The following is a 26,636-nucleotide window of genomic DNA, read 5'->3' as shown; positions in this document are numbered from 1 at the left end:
CTGACCTTTCCCAGAAGGTTGTTTTAGACCCGTCGTCAGGCCATTTGCTCGAGCGAACAGGCGTCCGCGCTTCTGCACCACGGTGTCTGTCCACACGATCGACCGACTGTATCCCGCCGTCACCCATGTCTCGTCCAGGTAGAAGATCTTTCGGCCTTCCGCCCGGTAGCGCTCCACGTCACGGAGGTAGCGATTCCGCCAATCGGTGATGTCATCCAGGTCGATAAGCAGCGAGTTGCGGCTTTTCGTGCTTGAAGCCGACCTCGGCAAGCAGGCGACGCACAATACACCGCCTTAGTGATGGTAGTTCCATACGCTCCGAGAACTCGGTAGTTACCTTCTCGGCCGTCGGTATCTCGTTGCGGCGAAAGAAATCGTGCACACATGATCTCAGCGCACACAACGTGAAGCTGTCAAACTTCGCGCTGCGTCTCCTCTTCTCTGTATTGCGTGGGCGCTTTCGCGAGGGCGTCGTCAGTTTGCCACCCGAAAAATGCGAAGCTTTAACTTCCTGCCTCACCCTGAACACAGTCCTTTCGCTTACACCAAGCATGTCGGCGACAAACTTGCTCGTGTCCTCCACGCTGCGTTCAGGCTGGCTGTTACGCCAAAACGTGTAGCAGTGGAAGATCATGTTGCGTGAATCGCTGTTCAGGATGTGGCCGCTCTTGTTCTTGCCTAGGCTCCTGGGTGGTGTGGTCATCGAGGCGACACAAGGCTCGTTCGGCAACAAAGGATCGCGTTCCGATGTCACCTCGCTGGGTTCCATGGCGGAAAACTGGCACGGAATGCCGTGCGCGATCGTTCGCGAACTCACGAGATCGCAGGTTCGCAACCGCGAAAAAAAAATAAAAAAATAAAAATTAAAAACAAGCCCTACACATTAAAAAAATAAGGTTGTGCAAACACACAAAAGTATATATGAATCTTATGCTATTAAGCCAGCGACTGCTACGCCCGGTGCCGTCGATCTTGCTCTGTAGCAGACGACGCACAGCGTTGTAGAAGGCACGGAGTTATTTTTCTCTCGCGATCCGGCATGTGCGGTAGCATTTCCATCATGATAGTTTTACTAAACCACTCGTCAAGATACACAAATCTTATTTATACCGACAAATACGCGTTTTAGAAGCAGTCACAATTTTTTTCAGCGGGACTATTTCTTTAGTCGCGGAGGAATTGGCTGCTGCGCTTCGGTCAACTGGGCGGGGCCTCCTCCTGTCTTCTAAAGTTGCACCCGACTATAGAGCGCCACCTGTCGAACGAGGTTGGAGTTTGCGTAAGCTCTCAGCCGAATCCTCGCTTCAGGTTCTCGATCGCGGTCATCCACTTCAAATCGCCGCCAAACGGCCTTGTTCCTGGAACCTCTCACACGATACAGAGCTCCCCTACTGTGGTGAAGCGTCTCCGAGGCTTTTTCGCCGGCAGGCGAGCCAGCGCCGCGTTTGATGACGACGCCGACGACATGCTCCTGTTGATGCGAGTGGTAACCATGTCTGTTTCGCAAAAACGCTGGTCGCTGCGTGCGCTCCGCTAGGGAGTGGAAACCAGCCGAACGAGCGGCTCGCTCCGTAAACACGCTGGCCGCCGCAGCGTATACCGTACATGCGCAGTCGCGTCTCCGCTTGCCCGCTGTCCCGTAAACCCGCTGAGCTATATTCTTCAGTTGTCGAATAACCTGTTAAAGTTAAGCTTCTTCCTGACGGTTGTTGGAATCCACCGTCCTGCTACCTGCAGAACAAATGAGAATAAAATAACCAGTGCTTTCAAACATTATGCTATGGTGTAGCTATTCGGGGATAGAAATAAATTTTAGAAAGTCCGCTTACACTCATACAGAAACAGGCTCCGTTTTTATTGGAATAAAATATTGGGAACAAACTTATGGTTAACGAGACTAGTTTTAAACGTTTATGCGTAATAAGGAATAAACTATATTGGGGTCAGCACGTAGTGAATGTCTGTTAGCATATAAAACAATTGTTTTTAAGTTTAAATTACGGAACGGGACGAAAGAAATGAAGTTTACCTTTTATAGGGTTTATATTCGTTGGGTCCTAGAATACACTAGTGCAGTTTAAAGCCTGCATCACAAGGTTATAATGACGAAATTGGAACGTATTCAGCGAATCTCAGTATGCGCTATGTGCTCGAAGTATAGGGTAATCGGTAACAGACATGGTAAGGGCTTGTGACTTACAGGCTCTATCAGTAGGGAGGCCGAAGTTTCGACTGGGGAAAATTGTTTTACGAACACGGCGGGGGCACAGCGGGGCATGAAAAAAGCGGCCAGAGCGAGGAGGAAAGCGGAGAGGGCGGAGAGGAGGGTGCAGCGGAACCATGAGGCGGAAAGCAGCGGAGCTTGGGGCGAAAGGGTGAGGATGAAAGCGCGTGTCAATGCCACCTACAAACAAACTCAAGATATTCTAGAGGGCGCTGGGAGTGTCGGCGGCGACCAGGCATGCCGCCAGCGCGGAAACAAAGCGCAGATGTGGGCTTCAGACCCACTGCGCATGCGGTACATAAGCGCTACTTCCGCTATAGCGCCGCCGCCGCTAGACAATGCGCTCCGCGCGATCCATGCGTTCCCGTGTTCACGCTTTCTTCCTGAACAATGACCGACGCAACTGGTGGAAATGCTTCGTCTGCCGCTACCGCTGCTGCTAAACAAGCCGTCCGAGCTGAGGCTGTCGTCCGAGCAGCACCCTATCGTTCGGAATCAAATTCTTTGCCACAATATATCGCGAATTCGAAACACCTAAACTACTACGCTCAAAATTCGCACTAGTGAGTATCGTAGTCGTCGACAGACAGACAGACAGACAGACAGACAGACAGACAGACAGACAGACAGACAGGACAGACAGGACAGACAGACAGACAGACAGACAGACAGACAGACAGACAGGACAGACAGACAGACAGACAGACAGACAGACAGACAGACAGACAGACAGACAGACAGACAGACAGACAGACAGACAGACAGACAGACAGACAGACAGACAGACAGACGACAGACAGACAGACAGACAGACAGACAGACAGACAGACAGACAGACAGCAGACAGACAGACAGACAGACAGACAGACAGACAGACAGACAGACAGACAGACAGACAGACAGACAGACAGACAGACAGACAGACAGACAGACAGACAGACAGACAGACAGACAGACAGACAGACAGACAGACAGACAGACAGACAGACAGACAGACAGACAGACAGGACAGACAGACAGACAGACAGACAGACAGACAGACAGCCAGACAGACAGACAGACAGACAGACAGACAGACAGACAGACAGGACAGACAGACAGACAGACAGACAGACAGACAGACAGACAGACAGAACAGACAGACAGACAGACAGACAGACAGACAGACAGACAGACAGACAGACAGACAGACAGACAGACAGACAGACAGACAGACAGACAGACAGACAGACAGACAGACAGACAGACAGACAGACAGACAGACAGACAGACACGACAGACAGACAGACAGACAGACAGACAGAAGACAGACAGACCAGACAGACAGACAGCAGACAGACAGACAGAACAGACAGACAGACAGCGAACTTTATTTGATCCTGAGGAGCTACTGTCAGGACCCCCTAACGGGAGGCCGTTGTAACCGCTGGCCGCGCCCACGTAGAGGACAGAACGCCGTGACGCTCCGCCTTTCCTGGGCCCTCTGGATAGCCTGGACTTGCTTTCGGAGTACCGTGCTTCTGATGGCCTCCTCCCATTCGGCTTCGCTGGAGAGTAGGTCGTTAGGTAACGCGGGACATCGCCAGGGCATGTGAGCCATAGAGCAAAAGGGTTCATTACAGTCGGGACAACCAGGGTCCACGTCTTAGTATATCCTACTAAGGAAGCCCCGCGACGGAAAAGATCCCGTCTGCAACATTCTAATAGTAGCTGACTGACCTCTGCTGAGCTTCGGGTGAGGAAGAGGAAAAGCTCTCCTGACAAGTTGGTAATGTTTAGTAATTTCATTAAATGTGAGAAGTGGATCGTTCTGCTGAGTCCCTTCCTGCCCCTCCGGAGCCTCCAGACCGTCGCGGCGCGTGAGTTCTCGCGCACGGTCGTGGGCCACCTCGTTGAGGTTTGGGAAGCCCTCGAGAACGTTCGTCCCCATGTGTACGGGGAACCACGTAATATAATAAGAAGCGGGGCAAACCCTCTTCACTAGGATAGAGGCCGCCTCTCGTGCGAGGTTACCCGATGAATTTTTTTCTCAACGCACTAATATCAGCGGGTTCTTCATCCGATCTTATATTTTGCAGGACCATACGCTAAGTTGAAGTGGGAGAACAACTGGGTGACTTTTCTCGACGCGCTGGTGCACATGACCTTAATCTGGAAGCCGACAAGACGCTTTGTCTTGCCTGTGAGGATACAGTCGGTTCGCATTGACCCCAAGGTTCACGCAAAGATCACCGAAATGGTCAAGGACGCAGGTGAGGGAGCTTGTTCTTACACTGATTGTTTTGAGTTTTGAAATGCATATTTTTATGGTAAAATGATTAGGATGGCTGTGTCCACATTGGCCTCTCACTACTATAAATCCATTCCAGGTGCGAACAAAGTTATCTGAAAATATTTGCGGTGTATGCAGTGCATTTTATCAGGGTTTTTTAGAGTATCTCCTATAAATAAAATACTCCTGATGTTGTGCTCTGCTAACTCCCTCACATGCTTCCTTTCATGATGATGCTAACCCGCCGTGGTTGCTCAGTGGCTATGGTGTTGGGCTGCTGAGCACGAGGTCGCGGGATCGAATCCCGGCCACGGCGGCTTCATTTCGATGGGGGCGAAGTGCGAAAAACACCCGTGTACTTAAATTTTAAGTGCACGTTAAAGAACCCCAGGTGGTCCAAATTTCCGGAGTCCCCCACTACGGAATGTTGATTGCCTCATAATCAGATCGTGGTTTTGGCACTTAATACCCCATCATTTTAATTTAATGATTCTAATATATGTTCATATATAATTGACATCGTAAAATATAGAAATAATGTGATGCGGTCATTCATGAGAAGTATTAACATTTCTTCAGCGCGCTTTAGGAATAAGGATTATAAACAGGGACCTTATCCCTGTTTATAATCCTTATTCCTCGTGTGCTACTCCATTAGTCAGCCATCTTTTTTTGATTTTGGATTTTCAGCGCGCTTTAGACACTTTTGTCTAAGACAAGGGCTAATAATTCTTCAACAAATATGACTGTACATGACACACGTTTCGCTGGAAAGTATCCGTGCGATTTTTCATGAAAATAGCGTAACACACTCGTTTCACAATAATTGATTCAACACTTCTTTACATATGTTGGCTTCCTGACCAATCGGGTCATCAACTTCGATTGTTGTACTAGGTGGTACCCGAAGTCATTCTATTTCTAGGTTCTTGATGGCAAACGAAACGTGGACATAGCTTTGGGCGCACGTTAGTAAACATCAGGCCGACATTAAAAAAACTTGTTTACTCCTCTAATTCTTCATCAAAGCCGATGCTAGCCAATGCCGATATCACAAAATTGTTAGCAAGCGCGCGATCGACCAATAGCGATGATCACTTACGATATAAACATGTCGTAGATTCTGGCCTCGAGTGGTCGAGAATATTCCCACGCCTGCAGTACGGAGCCTCTTCGAATCTTGGTGTTATTTGATACATTAAACGCCAGCAGTCAATGGTAGTAAATACGGTCTTTTTCTCAACCAAACCCTTTCCCCGCCTTATATGCAGGAGTTGACCTTGTCTATAACTCCTACCACAACATTCGCCGTGCCGGTGGCGTCGAAATGAAAGGCCTGAAAGTTAACAGCATACAGCGTCGCCCAATGCTCCAGGCGCCAATCACAGAAGAGTACCGCTTTGTTCCTTACATGGATAATGAGGTCGCCAGTCGCGAGCGCGAGAAAGTTTGGCGAGAGTACGCCGACGTGTGTTCCCGCATCAGCCAACGCGTCATGGAGAACATCGAAGACAAGGAAAGCCATTCCAACAAAGCTTTGCACAACTTCACCGATGTACCAGAAGAAGTTCTGAACCGGTACATTGAGAACATTCCGTCGAATCAAGGCCTACTCCAGCTACTCGTTACCGCGCAAAAAGAAGCCAACGGCAATGCATCACTGGCTTCCACGATGAAATCGGCACTACTCTCATCCAAGACAACTCTCGAGGATGATATTCTGAACACCGCCATCCTAGAAGAGGACCCCCTGAGATTTGTCCTTGACGTAGTGCTCGAAAATACAAGCTCCAAGAAACTTCGTGTGCTAGAGTTTGCGGATAAAGAGAGTGTCACAGCCATTGGTCCAAGGGTGTCTGCTCTTCTGTCCATGTACGATGTGCACCTCAAGACTGAATATACTTTCGCGCACCTCAACCCAGACGGCCTTGCACCGGAACAAGTCCCCGAAGGAAAAGTATTGGTCGCACAGGATCAACCTTCGGTCTCTGGCTCAGAAGCGCTGCCCGATGCTGACTTGGTGATTGCTTTCTGTGGCGTCATGAGTTCCTCTGTTGACTTGGATATTTTGGCTGAAAACGTGGTCTCGAAATGCAAAGAAAAGGCCTTCGTTCTTATCTGCCACCGTACAGCACTGACCGTGGCAGAGGAACTCCTGTCGAGAGTGAGCGGTGTTCCCTTTCCAGTTTACTCTGTGAAGGCAACGAATGCAGCTCTTACGTCTCGAGGTTTTCGATTGGTGGCACAAAAGTCGAATAACATATCGACGCTTCTTTTGTTCAGGAAAGTTACCGTGGCCGTCGACGCTACCAAGCAGGTGGTTGTCAGGGTGCAGAATGAAAGCTTCAGATGGGTCGAGTCTCTGAAGGAAAAGGCTGTCGAACACGACAAGACAACTGCAGAAAACATCTGGCTGCTCGCAGAAGACGCCGGTAACAGTGGCGTCCTGGGTTTAACCAACTGCCTTAGAAAGGATATGAGTGGGCGTCACATTCGGTATGTATACACAACTATACTTAACACCGTGCACTCTGCTTGTTTGATAAAATGTTTGACGAGGGGAAGAATATTAGCTTTTGATATCCCGTATTCTACGGTCAGAGGGCTAATACAAGGAGGAGCCTCCGTTGAAATGTTCTGAGTACATTGCAGATGCCTGCAAACCTGTATTGATAAATGACCAAAAATGGCAGTGCCAATTCTCTTTGAAAATCTCCTGGGAAAGAGGGCACTAAAACAAGCTACCCGGACCCTTGCTAAAAATTATTATGTTTTTGCCACATTTTGTCCCACACTGACGCAGAAAAATTAACTTTCCTCTTGGCTACCTTGTTTAAATGCATGAGAAAATCATCGGTCATTTTTAAAAGGGCTTCTGCATGTGAACTTTCAAGCTTGACTACACAACAACAAATTTATTCTGATGGCGTTTGTGCTAGGCTTCACAATAGAAAAAACTTAAACGAGCCGGCAGCTCAAAGATCAACATTTTTTTATACTAGTAGACAGCAACTTCCGTAGGAATCCACGGATAACATTTTTGTTCACGTTCACTCCGCATGTGGCAATATCTCCAATTTTGTAGATCACAAATGATCACAAAACATTTCTTACAGGCATGTTCGCTGTGTGTTTTGTACCAACTATTTAGGAAGGCAGTCCACACTCTTCACTAAACTTGAATTTGAACGCGAACGCGAACGCATTCACGTTGTTGTTTTGCGTCAAGAGGGCACATATCCGCTACGGAAAAGCGGCCACAAATAAGACGCTAACTACGAGAGTTACAAAATAAAAAACAGAAGTCCTTAATTACACGTGTCTAAGCGAGAAGAATTGTAAATCGCTTAAAATCAAGCCTTTAAAGTCAAGGAAATAACAGAAAGTGTTCTTTCATAGATCTTTCATAGATGAATTCTCCACCGTGTCTTCGTAAACCCATGATACGAGCCGTTCGCATTCAATTTGAAGTTTTCTTTTCGACATCGCTTTTACTTCGACTTGTAGGATGGCATGGCACGGCCGTTGAACTATTCTCAGTTTTAACTGAGAGTAAAGGGGCAAAGATTATGGTAGTACACACGAAAAGTGGGCTCGCAGCGCAGACTTTATCTCATAATTTTAATTTGCAATAGATGCCTCTAAGCGCCTGCCAGCAAAAACCGACCGCCATTTCGGCATCTCGTCAGTAATTGCGGGGTGATCGCTTTGTCGTCTGCTCCAAAGCCACATCACCTGTTTTCCTCCGCACGGTCTGGCCCCCAGCGGCGCAGCATAGATGTCGCCGTTGAAATGTGCTCCTAATTTTAAGGCCTTAGATGTCTATGTTGGCGGTGACCTTGCCGTAACCTTGGCGAAACTGCACCGTGATGAAAAATGGCCAACGCCGCAAAGAGTAAAAACATGTCTGAAAATTATCGTATTGAAGTCACCTTTCTCAGGGAGGTTCTTTTAAGGAAATTAATGCCCTTGAAAATAAAATGTGGCAAATATCGGTCTGGGTGGGAATCGTACGCGGGCCGCGTTTTTGCTTTCCGCGGATGATTCCACACGCGAGAGAGAAAAAAAAGGTGGTCGATGATGGCACGACCTTCTTTTCGATTAAGAGGACGACGCTCGAACGCAATCATATGGTTCGCATGAATGCATGCTCTGGCAGCGTGGCTGTATATGCCCTGGTTTTCTTGTCAGCGCAGAAGAAGGCTATGTCATCTGCACAGGCAAGTACCCGGACCTCATTGGATAACAATCTGAACCCGTGAAAGGTAAGGAAAAGAAAAGTGTGGAGACTGCCCTTGCCATAACGCAGCAGTTTTGCTCAGCTTCTGGTACAACTGTGAACTTTGAAAAGAGTTCTGGATTTGGGTTCGCTCAATGGTCTACAATGCCAACTCACTTCGCAAGTATTCAGTGGAGGCAAGACTTTAGGTACTTAGGTGTACCCCTCTCTTAATATCGCAACAGTAACCCTCACTGGTCAGCGGAAGTTGCAGAAGTACAACGTAAGTTTAACAACTGGCAGGGGCGGCAGTTGTCCATATTTAGCCGAGCTGAAGTTTGCAATCTGTTTCTAGCAGCTCGACTTATGTATGTCCTGCAGGTATTACACTGCTCGCGACTTAGGTTGCAAGCTTTCCATCGTGTGTTTGCTAGCTATGTATGGAGCTCACGTGTTGAGGCCATGCGGCGTCATAACCTTTTTCTTCCTCTTGAGAGTGGTGGTCTTGGCCTAGTTCACCTTTTTGTTAGGCAACTTGTTTCCCGGTTATTCTTCTTACGCGATGTAAACAATCATTTTCTAAGAGAGCTGTTACAACTTCCGATTAATGAATTACCTTCCAGAAATAGTTGTGTCGTCATCTGTCAGAGATGCACCACTTGCTCCTTGGGGCTTCTTGAAAGAGGTTGTTGAAGGCTTTCACTTTCTTAAAACTCGCTTTAGCTTGGATTATATTTTCACTGCATCCCGTAAAGAAATTTCTGATGCACTGATAGACACATTGTTTCCTGTTCCCATTATCGTGCGCCTTATTTGGAATGTTGCTACTTGGACGTACTCAAGCGTGTCCGTCGAATGATCATTCCTCCAGGGATCAAAACTTTTTTCTTTAACTTACATTCAGCAACCCTTCCTGTCAAAACCTGGTTAGAAAAAAGGGGCTGTTTCGTGCCGTGGTCTACAAGCTGCCGTTTGTGTCCACATGCTGAAACGATTGATCACTGTTTTGTCGATTGTAGGGATGCCGTGCTCTTCTGGGACATTCTCCGAAGAACACTTGAAAAAGATTTAGACATCACTCCATAGACAATTCGTTTCTTACCTTTTAAACATTCCTGTGACCCAACATATGACATGTTCATAGTACTTGGTCTACATAGTCCTTGGCGCAGTAGAATGTGTGCCAGGCTCGCTGAACCACCGAGAAGCACTCGGTCGTTTTTTCGGTAATCTGCTGCCTACGTTCGTAGTGTCTACGCTGCTCAAGAAACAACGCCGGCCTGGATGCCTTTATTGGACGCGTGCACATGCTTGCCTGAGTTTTCAATATGTACCTGTAGCGCCTTATTTCTTGTGTTGCTGAAGAGTCTGCTCCCACGTAATAAAGAAAAAAGGTGGCTGTATGGCCCGGTGGTTACGACGCTCGCTTTGGGATCAGGGGACTAGGGTTCGAATCCCGCCTCGGCAGAGAAGTTTCTTTTCTTTCTTGGTAACAGCATTTTCTTTTTTTCCTCTCTGTTTGGCAGCGCGGTCAGTTGTGCCCCGGTGCCGCGGCCGAAGCCGCGGTGCCGGGCGCCGACGCGAAGCGGCGGTCGTTGGGTGGTTGCGGAGCGCAGCGTAGCAACACCCCAAATAAACAATAAACGCAACACCCCAATAAACGCCGCCAAACAGAGAGGAAGTGCCATCCTCCTCGGCCTCCTTTTTTCTATTGCGTGCGGAATCATCCGCGGAAAGCAAAATACGCACCCGGGCCTCCGCGGCGTGAGACGAGCACGCTTCCCTGAAACCACGGCTGCACCACGGTTCGGGCTAATTAAAGGTGTGCTTAATGCGTGCGTGATTGCACACGTCACGTGGTCGCAGAGACGCGCTCATGCCCCAGCTCGTGCTTTCGTCGTCGTCGTCTTCCGCAGCTGGCAGGCTTTCGCGTTCACGTTTTACAAACATGTAACGCTTGCTTTTTTTCACGCGCCCGATAGAAGTAGCACGCCCTAAAAAAACTACCTCTATACTGCGCATACTATCTCGCGAGATCCTTAGAGACGCACATCTGAAAACAAAAGGATGCATGGCGACTGTGACGTATTTACGGCTCCTTCAATCTCTTTGGACGCTTGCAGTACGCAACATGACAATCGAGACTCGCGTCGGTTCGGGAGCCGTTGCCTTAGAAGCGATTTTGTTTCACCAACAGTTTGTGTTGTTAGACTGCTTAGATTCAACTAAGATATAAAGAATCATGTACAAATTTTCAGCCGTGCCGAGTGCGCTCCAATTTTGCCAGCTTGGTGTGGGACGCATACCGCTTAACATGCAAAACGTAGTTGACCCTCAAAATTTGGGGTCATGGCCCGTTTGAGTTGATGGTGGTCGAGGGTGGTCGCGCGGGAGTTTAGTTAGCTTCAGGTAAACAAAAAAAAACAACATCAAATCCATTGAGTGGCCTTCTAGCGTGAACATCCTGCGCCCATGGCAACGAACGCTATTTTGAGCTACCATATTCACACTACGTTGACTAGTCACAACTGAATGTTTAGCCACTTATAAAATCCAAAATAATAGTGCTACCATATTCACACTACGTTGACTAGTCACAACTGAATGTTTAGCCACTTATATAATCCAAAATAATAGTATTATATGAGGCACATTAGTTTGGTACTCGCTGATATGAGCAATTGGAGTGAACCCTGACCTCACCCATTGGGCAAATAAATTATTATGCCAATTTACGTTGCTATGTGGCATAAATCGTAAGGCGCTAGTCGCTTGTGCGGACTGTTTATGCTTGTGTCGTTATTTACATTCATTTAGGTGAGATGAAAACTATGGTTAAAAAGAACACATTAGATGGCAACCTCTTGTTTTAGTAAAAAGATACGACGACGACACACACACCATTAGAAAGGCCGATTGAACGGCGTACACCCCTTGCTTCAACCATCTTATTTTCTAGGTGCCGACGCTTCGCCTTTTAGTCCTTGCGTACTCCAAATACAGAAAGGGGCTTGTGCCAACCATTACAAGCGTTTTCATGCGCGTGGCTGTTTTCCACGGCCTCTCTCTTCCACCAATGGGTGCGCGTCTCCTCACACCATCTATGCTCATCTCCTGGCCTTGCCGTAAAACTCACGACATGCGTACTCACTCCCACGTCCTCCTCAATCTCTTGGGGCTGGGGAGAGGGTTTTTTGGCACAGTTTTCAACCAAGTCCCATTACCTTCCACTATGATGATGTTGCAATAAAGAACAAACACAGCACTAGCACACCTGTATTAGAACGAAAAAGGCGTCGCTCGCGTTTTTCACTACACCACGAAGACCCACGCCTTGCGTTAGGAAATACTTCGAAGTATAGTGGCGAGACACGTAGTCCTACACTGCGGCTCTCTAAATTCAGACAGCGCCAGCGAAACCTAGATGGTCGCGACGTCCTGCAAGCACTAATCTTGCAGTTGTTATCTTCATCATCATCATCATATCAGCCTATTTTTATGTCCACTGCGGCATGAAGGCAACTCCCTGTGACCTCCCATTACCCCTGTCTTGCACTAGCTGATTCCATCTTGCGCCTGCGAATTTCCTGACTTCATCACTCCACTCAGTTTTCTGCCGTCCTCGACTGCGCTTTCCTTCTCTTGGTAACCATTCTGTAACTCTAGTGCTCCACCGGTTATCCATCCTATGCATGCCAGCCCCATTCTTTTCTCGGTTTTTGTCTTATTAAACACTAAAACTTGCATACTTCAGCATTCGATTTGACATGTTATCGTCAGTGAACGTTAACCCACGTCCATCACTGCCTCACCGCTTACAACTTCACGTGGCATTGATGGTGAAGTGGACAGACGGCACAATAGACCCTTGAAAAATGATTTTGAACTCTGCTTACAACCGCGCTGCTATCGCTCTGATCCGCCTTGTTTGCTGCTATTTCAAGAGGCAGAAATATGCGTCGCTCATAATAATGTCAATTAAGAAGCACAAAATTTAAAAAAGTACCTAGAATGTACGGACGTCTTCATTGTATTTCCAACAGGTGCGTTTTTGACGCCAATGGGAAAGGTTCCAACAGCGTATCCAACTTCAACCCCTCCAACCCTGCCTATAAAGACATAATAGAGAAGGACCTGGTCATGAACGTCTACCGCGACGGACAGTGGGGATCCTATAGGCACCATGCCGTCCAGTGGTGTGAGTTGTCGCCATTCGCTGTTAGCTATTTCTTTGTTTATTTTTCGAAATGTGATTTTGATTGACATATATGCACTCCTAAGGTACGATGGAAAGTGCTAAAACTGTAAACGGCACCTATTCTTAGCTCACCACAGATAAATGGCCCTTCAGATTTCTTCTGCACGCAACAGGCAACTATATCGTATACAAATCGTGATAATAAATTAAATAGGGCACGAAATGTCCTCTCAGAGGGACACTGTAAAGCGAACTGGACGCAAATTTATCATTGTTGCCTAGTATTCTTGTTTCACTACTTTACCCAATATACTGTATTTTCTGGACTATAGTTTGCGCATTATTCACGTTCACAAGTTGAAATATTGCATGGGGCCACCAGTCTATGCACGCGCACTATTCATGTTGTCATTTATATATCTGTTTGAAATTATAGACATCGATCAAAAAACGAAAAAGTGAAGAATGCGCCTGAAAGTTATAATTCTGCTAAATCATACCAGGCGATAGTACCTGTGCAATGGTCCTCGCGGCACACGACTTGCAGCAGATATGCATGAGCGTGCTGCTCGCTATACCGGCTGCCTCTTTATTGCTCTTTACAAATGTTTAGAATTGTTAGCACTAGCGTAAACATCACTGAAATACTCGACAAGTGTGACCGACGCGGGAACTGGCTTCTATGCAGTCTAATAAAGGACACACGACTCGACAACGTTTTTCACTTACCGACTGTACTCCCACTGTGAACTTTATAAAACATCATTTTCCGCCTGAATGCGTTTGTACGAACTTTCAAGCGGGAGCGGACAATCTGAAGCAACACCCTTTTCCTCTACGACGAAACTTCACCCTGTAGGCTATAGTCTTGAAAAATGCAGTACTTTAAAGCACATTACCGATAAGATCATTGCCTCTTCAGCATCAACTTTATTTTGCATGTTAAGAAGGATGCGACGAGTGAGGTGTGAAAGACATCAATTACTTTGGCTTGATGGGCAGCACACTCGTCAATCTTAACAGTTAACAGCAGGGTCATAGGGACGTTCGTAGCCAGAATGGTGAAGTTTGGGCGAATGCATGAAGAGCATATGATTTAATTGCTGGCTTAACCGCCATACTGATAGCTGACGTAACCACTTGTACCTACCATGCCTTCACTGGTCTTGATATGACAACCGCAGTCACGTCAGCTTAGGACTAAATACATAACCAGTGAAGCTAGCGAGTGGCGGTTCATCAGACAGTGTGAAGCCGCAACCATCGAGGGTGATCGTGACGTTGCGTGCCTTCCAGAACTCACGCGAAGATTACAGGAATTAACAATTGTGGCGCAATCTGTAATTATGCATTTCTCGGCAAAAAGTTGCTTCTTTTTTCACAATTTGCATGTAGTTGAAGTTTACTTTTAGTACAATACACGAGTGCGGTTTGGAACACCAAGGCAGTGCCTCTGGGAACGTACCAAGAAAGAAAGGATAGTTTGCGTTGCTCTCCTGCTCTCCTAAGTTTTACTCGTATCGTACATCGGTAGAAAGGTTTAGCGGAGACCGAATTCTCCAAACCAATCATTTTATTTGTCCCTTTCTTCCAATTCTCGGCAGGCGGGGAAGCGAAGGCGACCACGCAATTCGCTTACCTCAACGTCCAGACGCGCGGGGACCTGTCGAGCCTCCAATGGTACGAGTCCTCGCTGGGCTATCTCTCCCCTTGTGAGAAAGTTGGGCCCGAGGGACTGTTCGTCGACGTATACTACGCGGCTATCAACTTCCGTGACGTCATGCTTGCCAGCGGAAAAGTTAACATGGACACGGCACGTGGTGAGTGTTCTCTTTAACTTGCCTGCGTATGTCACCCTTCTGCGTAGTTATCCCGCAATATAGCGCGGACCACTTCAGCAAACATATTCGCGTGGATGCGACTACTCACTTGACGGCGTTACAGAATTTCCAAACAACAATTTCGGCAAATAGTAATTGCGTTTCCTGTGGCACCGTTATGCACTCACTCCGTGTATCATGGGTCTCCGTCTAACGTTTTGCCTCCAGTGTCCTCTTGCACTGTGCGGAAATGAATATAATTATCAATAAACATTGAAACGCAAGGCTTAGATGATTAACAGCCTCGATAAGTGTGTGCTCCGAGTGAAGGTAAGGTAGAGACGATAGCTAAACAAATCACAATCATGAAAAGCAGCTTCCTTTTTCATACGCACGTAAAGCATAGCATGAGTACCACTTAAAATGTTCCTCTAATCTATGTAGCATGCAAAAGAAACAGTAAAACATAGGCACTGAAAACATCATAGCATTACTTTATAAAAGCGTCAGCTGACGCAACAAAAGGATGAATGAATATGACGATAGAGAGGACTGCAACTCACTCACAACTAAATTCTGTACTACGGCCGGAAGCCATAGATGGCTTCCGGCCGTAGTACAGAATCCGGCCATATATGGCTGCGGCTGTGCGTATACGCACCGGCCGTAGTGAATAGTGAATTCAGTGAATAAAGGGTATTCTAGACATTATGACAGTTCCAGCTGGCCAATTTTCTCAGCCAGGTCGAATGAAAGAAAAATCCGTTACGGTTGATGTTGTAGCCTGATTAATTGAAGCCTAACCAACTATAGTAAAGCCAGCACAAGCATTCAGCTGCTAAGTGCTCATCTCCTCTGGGAGAAGCACGCACTGCTTTTGCGAGCAGGGCTGGTCTGCCACGCTGCATTATGTGCGATCATGTGAAGCCAACGGACAATGGAACTAAGGAAATGTATAGGGTAAATTACATGTTTAAGTTGAGCAGTCTAAATTATGAAGTAAAAGGAAATAAATGTGGACGAAAAAGCATTGCACGCAAGTGGTATCCAAACTTCGGATTACGCGAGCGATGCATCTACCAAGAAAGATACCGTGGCGCCTGCTTGCCATCTATTTTTGTGGGCGTAATATACGCAGGATATTTACACGTGGGAGCAAGTCAAGGCCACTACTCACAGCCATCTGCCGCCATGACGAGCAAGTCTTTAAAGCTTTAACTTTTCTTAGCTCGCCACCCGGTTTTGGACCGTCAGCGCCGTCCACAGCGGTGGGCCAATCCCGGAGATTGTGGACTCATGGGTCCATCGACGTTATTCTTTCTTTGTCATTCCATCGTAATCACGCTGTCATCATTCCATCGGGATTATGACGCCGTCGTCATACAGTTGTCGTGATGAATTTATACGGCGGCCGTGACAGCGTCGCGGTTGTTCCAACTTCGTGATTCCAGCTGTGTCAATCTGATTTTCATTATGCGGTCGTCGCCATACAGTCGTCGTCACAGTCTTCGACGAGATCCGCGTGAACATGTATCCCGGCCTGAGTCTCCAGCTTCCGACCGCAGTCTTAGTCCACCTCCGACCGGCTTTCGCCGCTCGCCATCGCCTCGCCGTCGCTCACTTTCACCACCACTCCAGCTGGAAACTAGCTGGTGCGACCGATGGTGGTGAGGTCGCGGCAAAGGTCACGTAGTCCTCCACCTGTCGCCATGCTCAAAAACAAAGTGTGTTTGTGTTGCTCGTTTAAGTACTCATGCTTTAGTCGATACCGGTGATACAGTTTCAGAGATGCGTGTGTTGTTTAAAAATCGTCTTGGATACTGGGTTATGTTCGCATGGAACCGAAAGACTACTTTTCGTGGAGTTGGGGGTGAAACCCTGTGGCCCATTGCTGTTTGCTCTGCTCTAGTGAGTGTTGGTGAACAAGATTTTCCAACTGAATTTATTGTTTTGGCACACACCACTCACAAAGTCATCATCGGAATTGATTTTCTTGATGAATGTGGTGCATCGTTAGATTGTTGGGCTGGTGAAATTTCTCTCCGAAGTCACGTAATATCACCAATACCAGAATTATCTGACGTAGACATGCCAGGAGTACTTTACGTGTCCCATAATATCCTTTTACCGGCTCAAGCTGCGGCAGTTGTTCCAGTGATTTCCACGCATGCCCGATCCGCATCGCTATCGTGGTTTAGTTTAGCGATACTCCCCTAAGATCAGGGGCGTAGCCAGCAATTTTTTTTTTGGGGGGGGGGGGGTGTTCACCGGCCCGACTGGGGGGGGGGGGGGGGGGCGAGCGTCTGCTTTCCTTTGCGTGCCATGATCGATAATAAATAGCGGTAGTTTAAGCAGACTCTATGCAGGTATATCAAAGACATGGGACCAGTTACCTAATTAAATCTCAGTAAAAATTACTGGCGGCTACTCCACTGTACTGGAAACAATACGCACTAGGTTTGCTTCGCGTAACGCCTTTCCTCCTTTTTTTAAAAATCGTGCTGCGTGATAGTTGGCACATCCTGTATGTCATTGACGTTCTCGCCCGCAGCAACCCTTTTAATTACTGGTTCCGTAATCCCCCCCCCCCCCCCCCGCTCGCGTGTGCTTGTGGGAAAAGGGAAATTAAGTAAAATGTAAAGCAAGCTCAGTAAAATACAGTAAGTACGACAGGTACAGTGGGCGTTTGGAGCAACGGTCTCTCATCGCGCCGCTGAATGGACGAGTCTTCGAAAACGCATCATTGAGACGACCCGCCCGATCGCAGAAGACATCATTAATTGTTAATCTCCGTTAAGCATAGATAGCGTCGTCCTCGTCGGGGCGAAGTGCGTTTCACAAGTCAAGGACGGCTATACACGTGAAAATGCACGTGTGACCAGGCTATACCTACTCCCATAGCAATAGCTTGTTCGCTGCGTCTTTGCGCTAGAAAACTTAAACACGCGCAAACACGCGTAAGGCTTTTTTTTCGAAGCTTTCGTCGCCCTGCTCCCTCATACGAGAGGGTTGCATTTCCTGCGACAAGTGCATGGGCCGCTGTGTCTTCCGCTGCGTGCGAGCGTGCAGCCGTCATTTGCCTTTACGTCAACAGATTCGGAATTGTACAGAATATTTCACCGCACAGCATAGATATGGCATGTGTACGCATTTTAAGTAGTGCGTGCAACTCATTTCTGCTTCACTTACACCGGTGCAAACAGGAAGCGGCTTTGTACCTCACCGAATCTCGAATGATTGGTGTACTAGTGATGCATGAATGAACTCCGGTCTTGTTCAGTGCATAGTGCACATAAACAATTTCTCAGGACGCGTGAACTCCGACGAGAACTGTCAGCGCCTGTAACAAGAGTTTACTTACGCTGTACTGCACACAGCAGTAATCCATGCTTGTCGGCTGTCTGTTCCATGCATTCTGTTGTGAGTCAGTGGAATTTCACTGTTGGCATCAACCCCTTCCTGTGTACATTGCTGGTTTGGGATTCCACAACACAACAGCAACTACCAGCCTTCCGTAATTGCTGGTTTGGGATTCAACAACACAACAGTAACTACCAGCCTTCCGTAGGGGCGCAATCGCAAACAAGAGACGTTTCGCGCGCAGACTAAGGCTACGTTCACACTTGGTCTCGAAGCTGTCGGAAGCGGCAAAATCTTGCAAAATCCGCCCGCCTAGGCGGCAGAACAGGCAGAAAGACAGGCGGCGAGCCAAATCGGTCTCATAGACCGATTTCTTCGCTATGGCGAAGCGGAAACGTGGCGGAAAGTCGTTCTGCTAGCCCGGACGCTACACTAGCATGTAAACATGGCACCAAAAGTGTGAGCTGCAATGCTGATCGACGCGATCAAGAACCACCCTTTGCTATACGACAAGAGTGGTACTAAAACGTACTGTCAGCAACACTCGCGATAGTATTCAACGTCGCGCGACCGGAGATGCGGCAACGAAGCCTTGGCGTGACTCAACTTCTCGCGCTTTTGCAAAGCCAGGCGAACCCACCACCGCCGTTTCCGAGGTGTCCGCGTCTTCCGTTTATTCATTGTCTATTTCTAGAAAACAAGTAGGTGGAAGTATAAAAGCCATTTCTTCTTCCACTTCCATGGCAGACAATAGTTAGACATACTCCTCGTTCGCGCTCCATGATTCTCCTCTCACGTGCACGGTATGTTGCTGACACATCGGGTCACCTGGGCTTTGCCTGCACGCTTCATCGATTACGCCAGCGCTTTTATTGGACGAAACTATGGAACAGCACAAGACAATACGTTGCCAGTTGTGCAGGTTGCCAATGTCATAAGAAGCCGGCGATGCCTCCTGCAGGCTTTATGAAACCAGTGAAACCTCCTGCATTACCATTTGAAAAAGTTGGTGTAGACTTGCTGGGCCCCTTTCCCAAGAGCTCTACCGGCCGTCGCTGGACTATTGTGTGCGTCGAGTACTTGACGCGCTATACTGAGACTGCGGCGCTTACCTCTGCTACTGCCGCCGATGTGTCGTGCTTTCTCCTTCATTCTGTCATCCTGCGCCACGGCGCTAAACGTTTTGTGATAAGTGACCGCGGACGGCAATTCACCGCAGACGTTGTTGAAGATCTGCTGCGCCTTTGTGGTTCTACTCATCGCCATTCAACGTCATACCACCCGCAAAAAATGGCCTCGCCGAACGCACGAATCGTACTCTTACCAACATGTTGTCATTGTAGAGTGCTCACGGATTGAAACGTGACAGGCAAATTTTGGGTAGAACTCTTTTTCCGTGCAATTACTCGAGAGTACCATGCCTTGTTGCTTCTAATCTGGTCAGGAAAGGTGACTTGGACTCTGATCTAAACGTACGAGTCGAGATTGTGCCAATGTCACACAAACTACCGACGGTGGAAACAAAAGCATGCGTATTGATTAGGTCTAAATTGTCGCGTTTCAATCCGTGAGCACTGTACGTCTCGGCTGATCACAAGAATTGGGATGCCGTGGTGTCCTTCATCATACGCATACAATACAGCCAAACTCGAAGTAACCGGGTATTCGCCTTTCTATCTGTTGTATGCTCGCAGTCCCCAAAGTTTCTTGGACACAATTTTGCCATTCACACTGAACGAAGACACTTCCATTGCACAAACATTGTGTCGTGCCGAAGAAGCGCGTCGGCTTGCTCGCCGACGAACAATTTTTCGCAACTTTCAACCAAGGCACGCTATGACGCCCGACATAAACCTGTGACTTTCGCTCCAGGCGATCACGTTTTACTGTGGACACCTCTACGGAAGAAAATATGGTATCGCACGTTTATCTCAACGAATAGCGGTCCATTCGTGATACTAAACCGATTAACGAGAAGAAAGGGAACCGAGGGGACAATTCTTATTAATCATATCATAAGAAGCCAACAAACAATGACACCAAGGACAACATAGGGGAAATCACTTGTACTTCCTAATTCAATTAAAGAATATGATAAATTAACAGATATTAAAGTGGATGAAAAAACAGCTGTCCGCAGGTGGGGAACGAACCCACGTCTTCGCATTACGAGTGCGATGATCTCATCATTGAGCTACCGCGGAGTCGTTACCCCATACACTTTCCGGGGCATTTATGTTTTACAACTAGAACCCACCCTGGGAGTGTTAGCCAGCGCCACCATTCACAAACCTAGGGGCGTCACGAGCACGTGATCTTTTTTGGGTGATGGAAACTGCTCAATAAACCCACATATGCTACCTGAAGGCATCAATGTTGCCGCATTGGAGCCCTCGTTATGTAATGAACGAGAAGAGGCTACTTGAAAGAGCCGGACACTACTGCCAAAGTGAATTGCAGTTTGGTGCTAGTTAAACCATAAATCTTTACTAAGTAACTATGACGTTAAGTGTTTAAAGAACATGCCCCAATCGTGGAAGTGAAGCCCAATTGTATACTGAATTTCTTATCATTTAACAGAACTACATCGCTTAGCACCACTTTCTAAAAATACGTCGTCAGTATCCGGGCCGAAAGGCATTCAGTTTCGACTTACTATTTTTATAGACAGTTGAGAAGGAGCGCTTGTAAGTACTGAGGAGCACGGAGCGCGAGCATTAACGCCTGCTGTAATGTTTCTTCGCCTTCGGTCTTCTTCCTACGAGGGTAATATTCTCGCGTACGCCTTCGATATGCAACAACAAAACTCACACTTTCCAATGCGGCTTTGTCGTTCAGGTGACAGCGTCGCAGAGGAAGCCTTCCTCGGCATGGAATATTCAGGCCGCGACTGGAACGGACGGCGTGTCATGGGAATGGTCAACGGCAAGGGCATCGCAACTGCGCTCGCTGCAGACCCGATCATGATGTGGGATATTCCCGAATCCTGGACCATGGAAGAGGCTGCTACTGTGCCCGTGGCGTACTCGACTGTATACTACGCACTGGTGGTACGCGCCGACATGCAGCCTGGGGAGTCGCTCCTAGTACACAGTGGCAGCGGAGGCGTCGGACAAGCCGCAATCACAATTGCTCTTTCTATGGGCTGCACCGTCTTTACCACTGTGGGTGAGTTGAATGAGCAAAGCAAAAAAAAGAACTAATTGCGAATTTGTTTGCGATGCTCACGGTCTTTGTGAACTTGCTATTTGTCTCGCTGCTGGGTCACGATGGATCGGTGACCGTGTAGCCAAGGAGCCCGGTACTGTTGCTTGGGAGACTGCCACAACAGTCACGAAAACAAGTGGGGCCAGCAACTGTGCGCCAAGTTCTAGTTTGCCGGGTAAATTGTATGAACAGAAACGCAGGTAGACATGAATATGTGCCGTCCGCAGAACCAAGCGAGCCAGAATTTCAAAGTTTGGCGTTTTCCGGAATGCTTGATATGATTCGCGGTCGCGTTCTTGCTTCACTTTGTAGCTCAGTCATGAAAGTTTACTCATGGCGACGAGACTATCGCTGGAGCTTTAATTGGACTTGCTCTGAGTAACACATACAGCGGCGGCTAATTCGCGCATGCGACACACATTGTGTTTTCTCGTGTTAGATCGACAGCGCGTACACGCTGTATGGACATGCGAATTGATCGGTAGCATTCCTGTATCAGCAAGCTGCAAGCAGTAGAGCGCCTTAGCACAGGCGTATTACGAGGCAACCCAATTGTCGAAAGAATACGGACCTTACTGAGTGACATCTTGACTCCGCGAGTTGTGTTGGCTCCGCGCGGCGGGGATGTATAAACGAAGGCATGCTGCGTGCTTCAGGCAGACGGAATATTGGAAACCAGCATTTAGAAACTTCACCTCCGGGCGCCGTAAAACTCAGAAACAATGAAATTGGCTATATAGTTCTGCGATCTCCGCTTCATGACGTAACACATTTAGTGCAGCAGTGACCCGCTGTTATTGTGCATCACACACCATCGACGTGCTGCTCCATTAACTATGAATTGCCCTTACCCTACACGGGAGATCGACAAAGAAACACTCGGTGGGACTTTCAATCACGAAAGAAGGTAACTTATATTTTGTGATGATATCTTCTGCTGCACATTCAAAGATACATGGTAGCAAGTTGCCACGCGTATTCAATTTTGCAACTAGACAATTAGATCCATGTATTTACAGATGGCATAGGTCAGAACTGTCCATTTAACATGAATTTTACCGCCTTTTCACCTAAGTACCGCTGCAACATACGACAGCTATTCATCAGTTAGTAGATAAACCAATCGATTGAATCATTTGTAACTAATGTTCTTCGTATCAAATCGGACTCATGAATTTAGTAACTGCTAGTTTATTTTCTTTAATAACATAACGTTTACCGTAGCTTCAGAATCTATTTCACCCGTTTTTTCGCCCTGCAGGATCTCAGGAGAAGAGAGAATTTCTCAAGCGGCGCTTTCCAGTGTTAAAAGACCGAAACTTTGCAAACTCACGAGACCTGTCCTTCGAAGAACACATCATGTGCGAAACTAAAGGCCGGGGTAAGTACAATTCTTCACGGTCAAGTGAGAACCGATACTCGGTGCTCGTGGCCTAACATATAGACTCAACAAACTATCCGTCTGTGATCTGCCACAGGCAATTTTGAAACATTTTTGAAAGTGTTCGCAAAAACACCTAGTGTAGAGACAACTGAGGGCAAATTATATAGGAAGGCCAAAAAGGCACTGACAGAGGACTGAAGGAAGGGTGTCGTCTGTCTCCATTATTCTTCACGCTTTATGGTAAAGGCATATAGATGTGACTGGAATGCAGTGAATTAGCTTTTGATCTACATTACTTTGTAATAGGGAAAAAGTGCAACAGTATCTCCCTGGGCTTATGTATTCAGATGACACAGTGTGACTAGTGGACAGTACCAATGTGTTATAGAGACTTTCCAGTATACGAGGAAATGCAGCGACTGACCTTGACATTAACTCAAGCACTTAGAAATATTGCATTATGATATTTATTCAAGAGACGGGTAATGGCGTGTTATAAATTAACAAGAACGCATGCCCATTTTCAAGCTATTCAATACCCAGGTGTATACATAACCGATAAAAAAAGACCTACTCACGCACCCAACAAGATAATCTAAAATGAAAAGGAAAGGAAATTCAGCAATACTGAAACAAAGAAAACTTTGGAAATACAATAAATAGGTGGTGCGAGAAATTAGAGAATGTGTAATGGTGTCAGCTCTAACGTCAGTAAATGTAATTCTGACCTACAAATAAAAAATCTTTTAGGCATTCGATATTAAGCACAGGGTGGTGGACTGGCTTTGGGGGCCCACAATGAAACCAAAAATGAGGCAGTGCAAAATGACATGCGTTGGGATTCTTTTGAGATCAGAGAAGCCTGGCGCAACATTAGTAAAGAGAGACTAAGGAACATGGACGAAAAGAAATGGCCGGCTAAAGTGCACAAATATCTGTACCTCAAAAACCTGGACACAGAATGGAGGAAGAGGACAAGAAAGTTGGCAACCATGTACAGGGTAATTGGAAGTGCAAATAAACATCCAGGAGCTATAGAAAAGAAACTGAGAGAAACATACGGCAAATTGGATCCAAAGAATCTAAACAGAAAAACCATGAAGATTTACCAAAACGGCAAGTAAAGAAATCAGGAGGGAAAATCTGTTGTGAATGCAAATGGGAGTGCCGTGCATTTTAGGCCTGAGCTGGCGGACTGAGGGCAAAAGCAAAACGGAGCTAATATTGTCACGTTTAATGAAGAGGCGACTTCTAAAAGAGGCCGTTATAGTAAGTCCGAGGCGTCGAAGGGGTTAACGGTAAGTCCGAGTCGCCAAAGGGGCAGCGCAGCACTGACAAAAGACCAAGGCGCTAGCTCGTGCACAAGACTGTCCTCGTCTTCTTCTGGGAGCAAGTGGCACAAGCGCGTGGCATTACCCCTCCTCCCAGAAGAGCATCGACTCGATGCTAAACAAAACATGGACGGGCAGAAAGACTTCTCCCAGGAGAAACGTAATGGTCCGGAAACCACGACTATTGTGGTGTGCGATATGGTTTTAACCGCACTACGTGCACAATCTCGGGCCGCGGTTGTCGGCGTCGTGCTGGCTGGGTGCCGTCAGGAAGGACTTCATAATTGAGGTCACTCACTCGCCGAAGCAGTTTGTAAGGGCCGAAGTACCGACTGAGAAGTTTTTCCGAAAGGCCTTTACGGCGGATGGGGTCCAAACTAGCACTTGGTCACCCGGTTGGTACTCAAATTGTCGGTGGCGAAGGTTGTAGTGTCGCGCGTCAATGCACTGTTGTTTCCTGATGTTCACCCGAGCCAGTTGGCGTGCTTCCTCGGCACGTTGCACGAAACGCTCAGTGTCTTCATCAAGATTGTCACAAGTGTCAAATGGAACATGGCTTCTAACATCGTCTGCACTTCACGACCGTAAACAAGAGCAAAAGGCGTGAAGTGTGTGGTCTCGTGCGTAGCGGTGTTGTACGCAAACGTGACGTATGGTAGTACTTCGTCCCACGTCTTATGCTGCACGTCTATGTACATCGACAGCATGTCGGTCATTGTTTTGTTAAGCCTTTCAGTCAAGCCATTTGCTTGAGGGTGATAGGCAGTCGTCTTTCGGTGCGTGGTGTAACTCAGCTGAAAAACTTCTTCAAGCAGCCTTGGCGTAAACGCCGCTCCTCGATCCGTGATGACACAGGATGGGGCGCCATGACGTAGTACGATGTTCTGTACGAAAAACTGTGCAACCTCAGAAGCTGTGCCTTTAGGAAGAGCCTTTGTTTCAGCATAGCGGGTTAAATAGTCCGTGGCGATAATTATCCGCTTGTTTCCGGAAGTAGACAACGGAAACGGGCCCAGGAGGTCCATGCCGACTTGATCGAAGGGCCCTCGAGGCGGTTCGATAGGATTCAGCAATCCCGCAGGCTTCACATTCGGCGACTTTCGACGTTGGCATTCACGGCAGGCTTGGACGTATCGTTTAACACAAGTGGCGAGTTTCGGCCAGTAGTACGATTTTCGTACCCTGGCAAGGGTTCGAGTGAAACCCAAGTGGCCAGAAGCAGGCTCGTCGTGGCATGCGAACAGGATTTCATCACGAAGCTCTGCGGGTACGACCAAAAGATAGGTGTTGTTGCTGGCAGCAGAATTCTTCTTGTATAGGATGCCCTGTCGTAAACAAAACGACGACAAACCGCGAGCAATTTGCGGGGGCAGAGTGACGTTGCCGCCTTCTAGATGTTCAATTATGAGGCGCAATTCACAGTCTGCTCGCTGCCGTGTCGATACGTCTGTCCCGCTTATGGCGCCAAGAAAAGCGCTGTCGTCTTCGATGTGTTGATCGGCAGATTCAACAGGTGCGCGCGACATTGTGTCGGCATCGTCGTGTGTGCGGCCGGCCTTGTACACGATGGTCACGTCGTATTCCTGCAGGCGCAGGCTCCACCGTGCCAGTCGTCCAGAAGGGTCTCTTAGGTTTGCCAGCCAGCATAAGGAGTGATGATCCGTCACGACCTTGAATGGGCGGCCATAGAGGTAAGGTCGAAACTTGGCAAGTGCCCATACGACGGCAAGACACTCTTTCTCCGTGGTAGTGTAATTGGACTCGGGTCGTGATAGGATGCGACTGGCGTAAGCTATGACCCTTTCGTCGTTCTCCTGCCGCTGTACGAGCACCGCACCCAGACCGACGTTACTGGCGTCGGTATGAATTTCTGTTTCGGCGTCCTCGTCGAAATGTCCAAGAACCGGGGGTGATGCCAGGCGATGTCGAAGCTCGGCGAAAGCTGCTTCTTGTTCAGAGCTCCAGATGAACGGCGTGTCGTCTCTAGTGAGACGAGTAAGTGGTGCAGCAATTTTAGAGAAATTGCGTATAAAGCGCGGGTAGTATGCGCACAATCCCAGGAAGCGTCGAACGCTTTTCTTGTCTGTAGGAGTCGGAAAAGCAGCTACAGCGGCAGTTTTCTCGGGATCGGGACGGACGCCTTCCGCGCTCACGACATGACCAAGAAACTTCAATTCTTCATAACCGAAGTGACATTTCTGAGGCTTTAACGTGAGGTTAGCCGATCGGATTGCCTCGAGCACTTGCCGCAGTCGCTTAAGATGTCCGGAGAAGCTGCCTGAAAATACGACCACATCATCCAGGTAGACGAGACAGGTTTGCCATTTTAGGTCAGCGAGCACCGTGGAAGGTTGCCGGAGCAGAGCACAACCCGAACAGAAGTACTCGGAACTCGTAAAGTCCATCCGGAGTGACAAATGCTGCTTTCTCCCGGTCACACTCGTCTACGTCTATTTGCCAGTACCCACTTTTCAAGTCAAGAGAGTCATCTATGCGCGGCAACGGATAAACGTCCTTCTTTGTGACGTTGTTGAGTTTTCTGTAATCAACACAGAAGCGGAGAGTGCCGTCCTTCTTCTTTACCAGGACAACCGGTGACGACCACGGACTGTTTGAAGGCT

General features: G+C 47.8%; 1 protein-coding gene across 1 annotated transcript in view; it reads left to right on the top strand.

Annotated features, from left to right (window-relative positions):
• The first annotated feature begins 5,778 nt into the window (after positions 1-5,778).
• LOC119454278 (fatty acid synthase) overlaps positions 5,779-26,636 on the top strand; it is a 73,601-nt gene continuing 52,743 nt past the window's right edge. Inside the window, exons 1-5 of the mRNA XM_037716250.2 lie at positions 5,779-6,992; positions 12,759-12,913; positions 14,518-14,733; positions 20,932-21,261; positions 22,562-22,681. Coding sequence (XP_037572178.2) covers positions 5,824-6,992; positions 12,759-12,913; positions 14,518-14,733; positions 20,932-21,261; positions 22,562-22,681 — 1,990 coding nt within the window. The 5' untranslated portion in view covers positions 5,779-5,823. The remainder of the gene's footprint in view (positions 6,993-12,758; positions 12,914-14,517; positions 14,734-20,931; positions 21,262-22,561; positions 22,682-26,636) is intronic.

This window comes from Dermacentor silvarum, chromosome 5 (genome assembly GCF_013339745.2).
Source record: "Dermacentor silvarum isolate Dsil-2018 chromosome 5, BIME_Dsil_1.4, whole genome shotgun sequence".
Taxonomy (NCBI): Eukaryota; Metazoa; Arthropoda; class Arachnida; order Ixodida; family Ixodidae; genus Dermacentor; species Dermacentor silvarum.
Note: the sequence above shows the minus strand (reverse complement) of the source record. Positions and strands in the feature narration are given on the sequence as shown.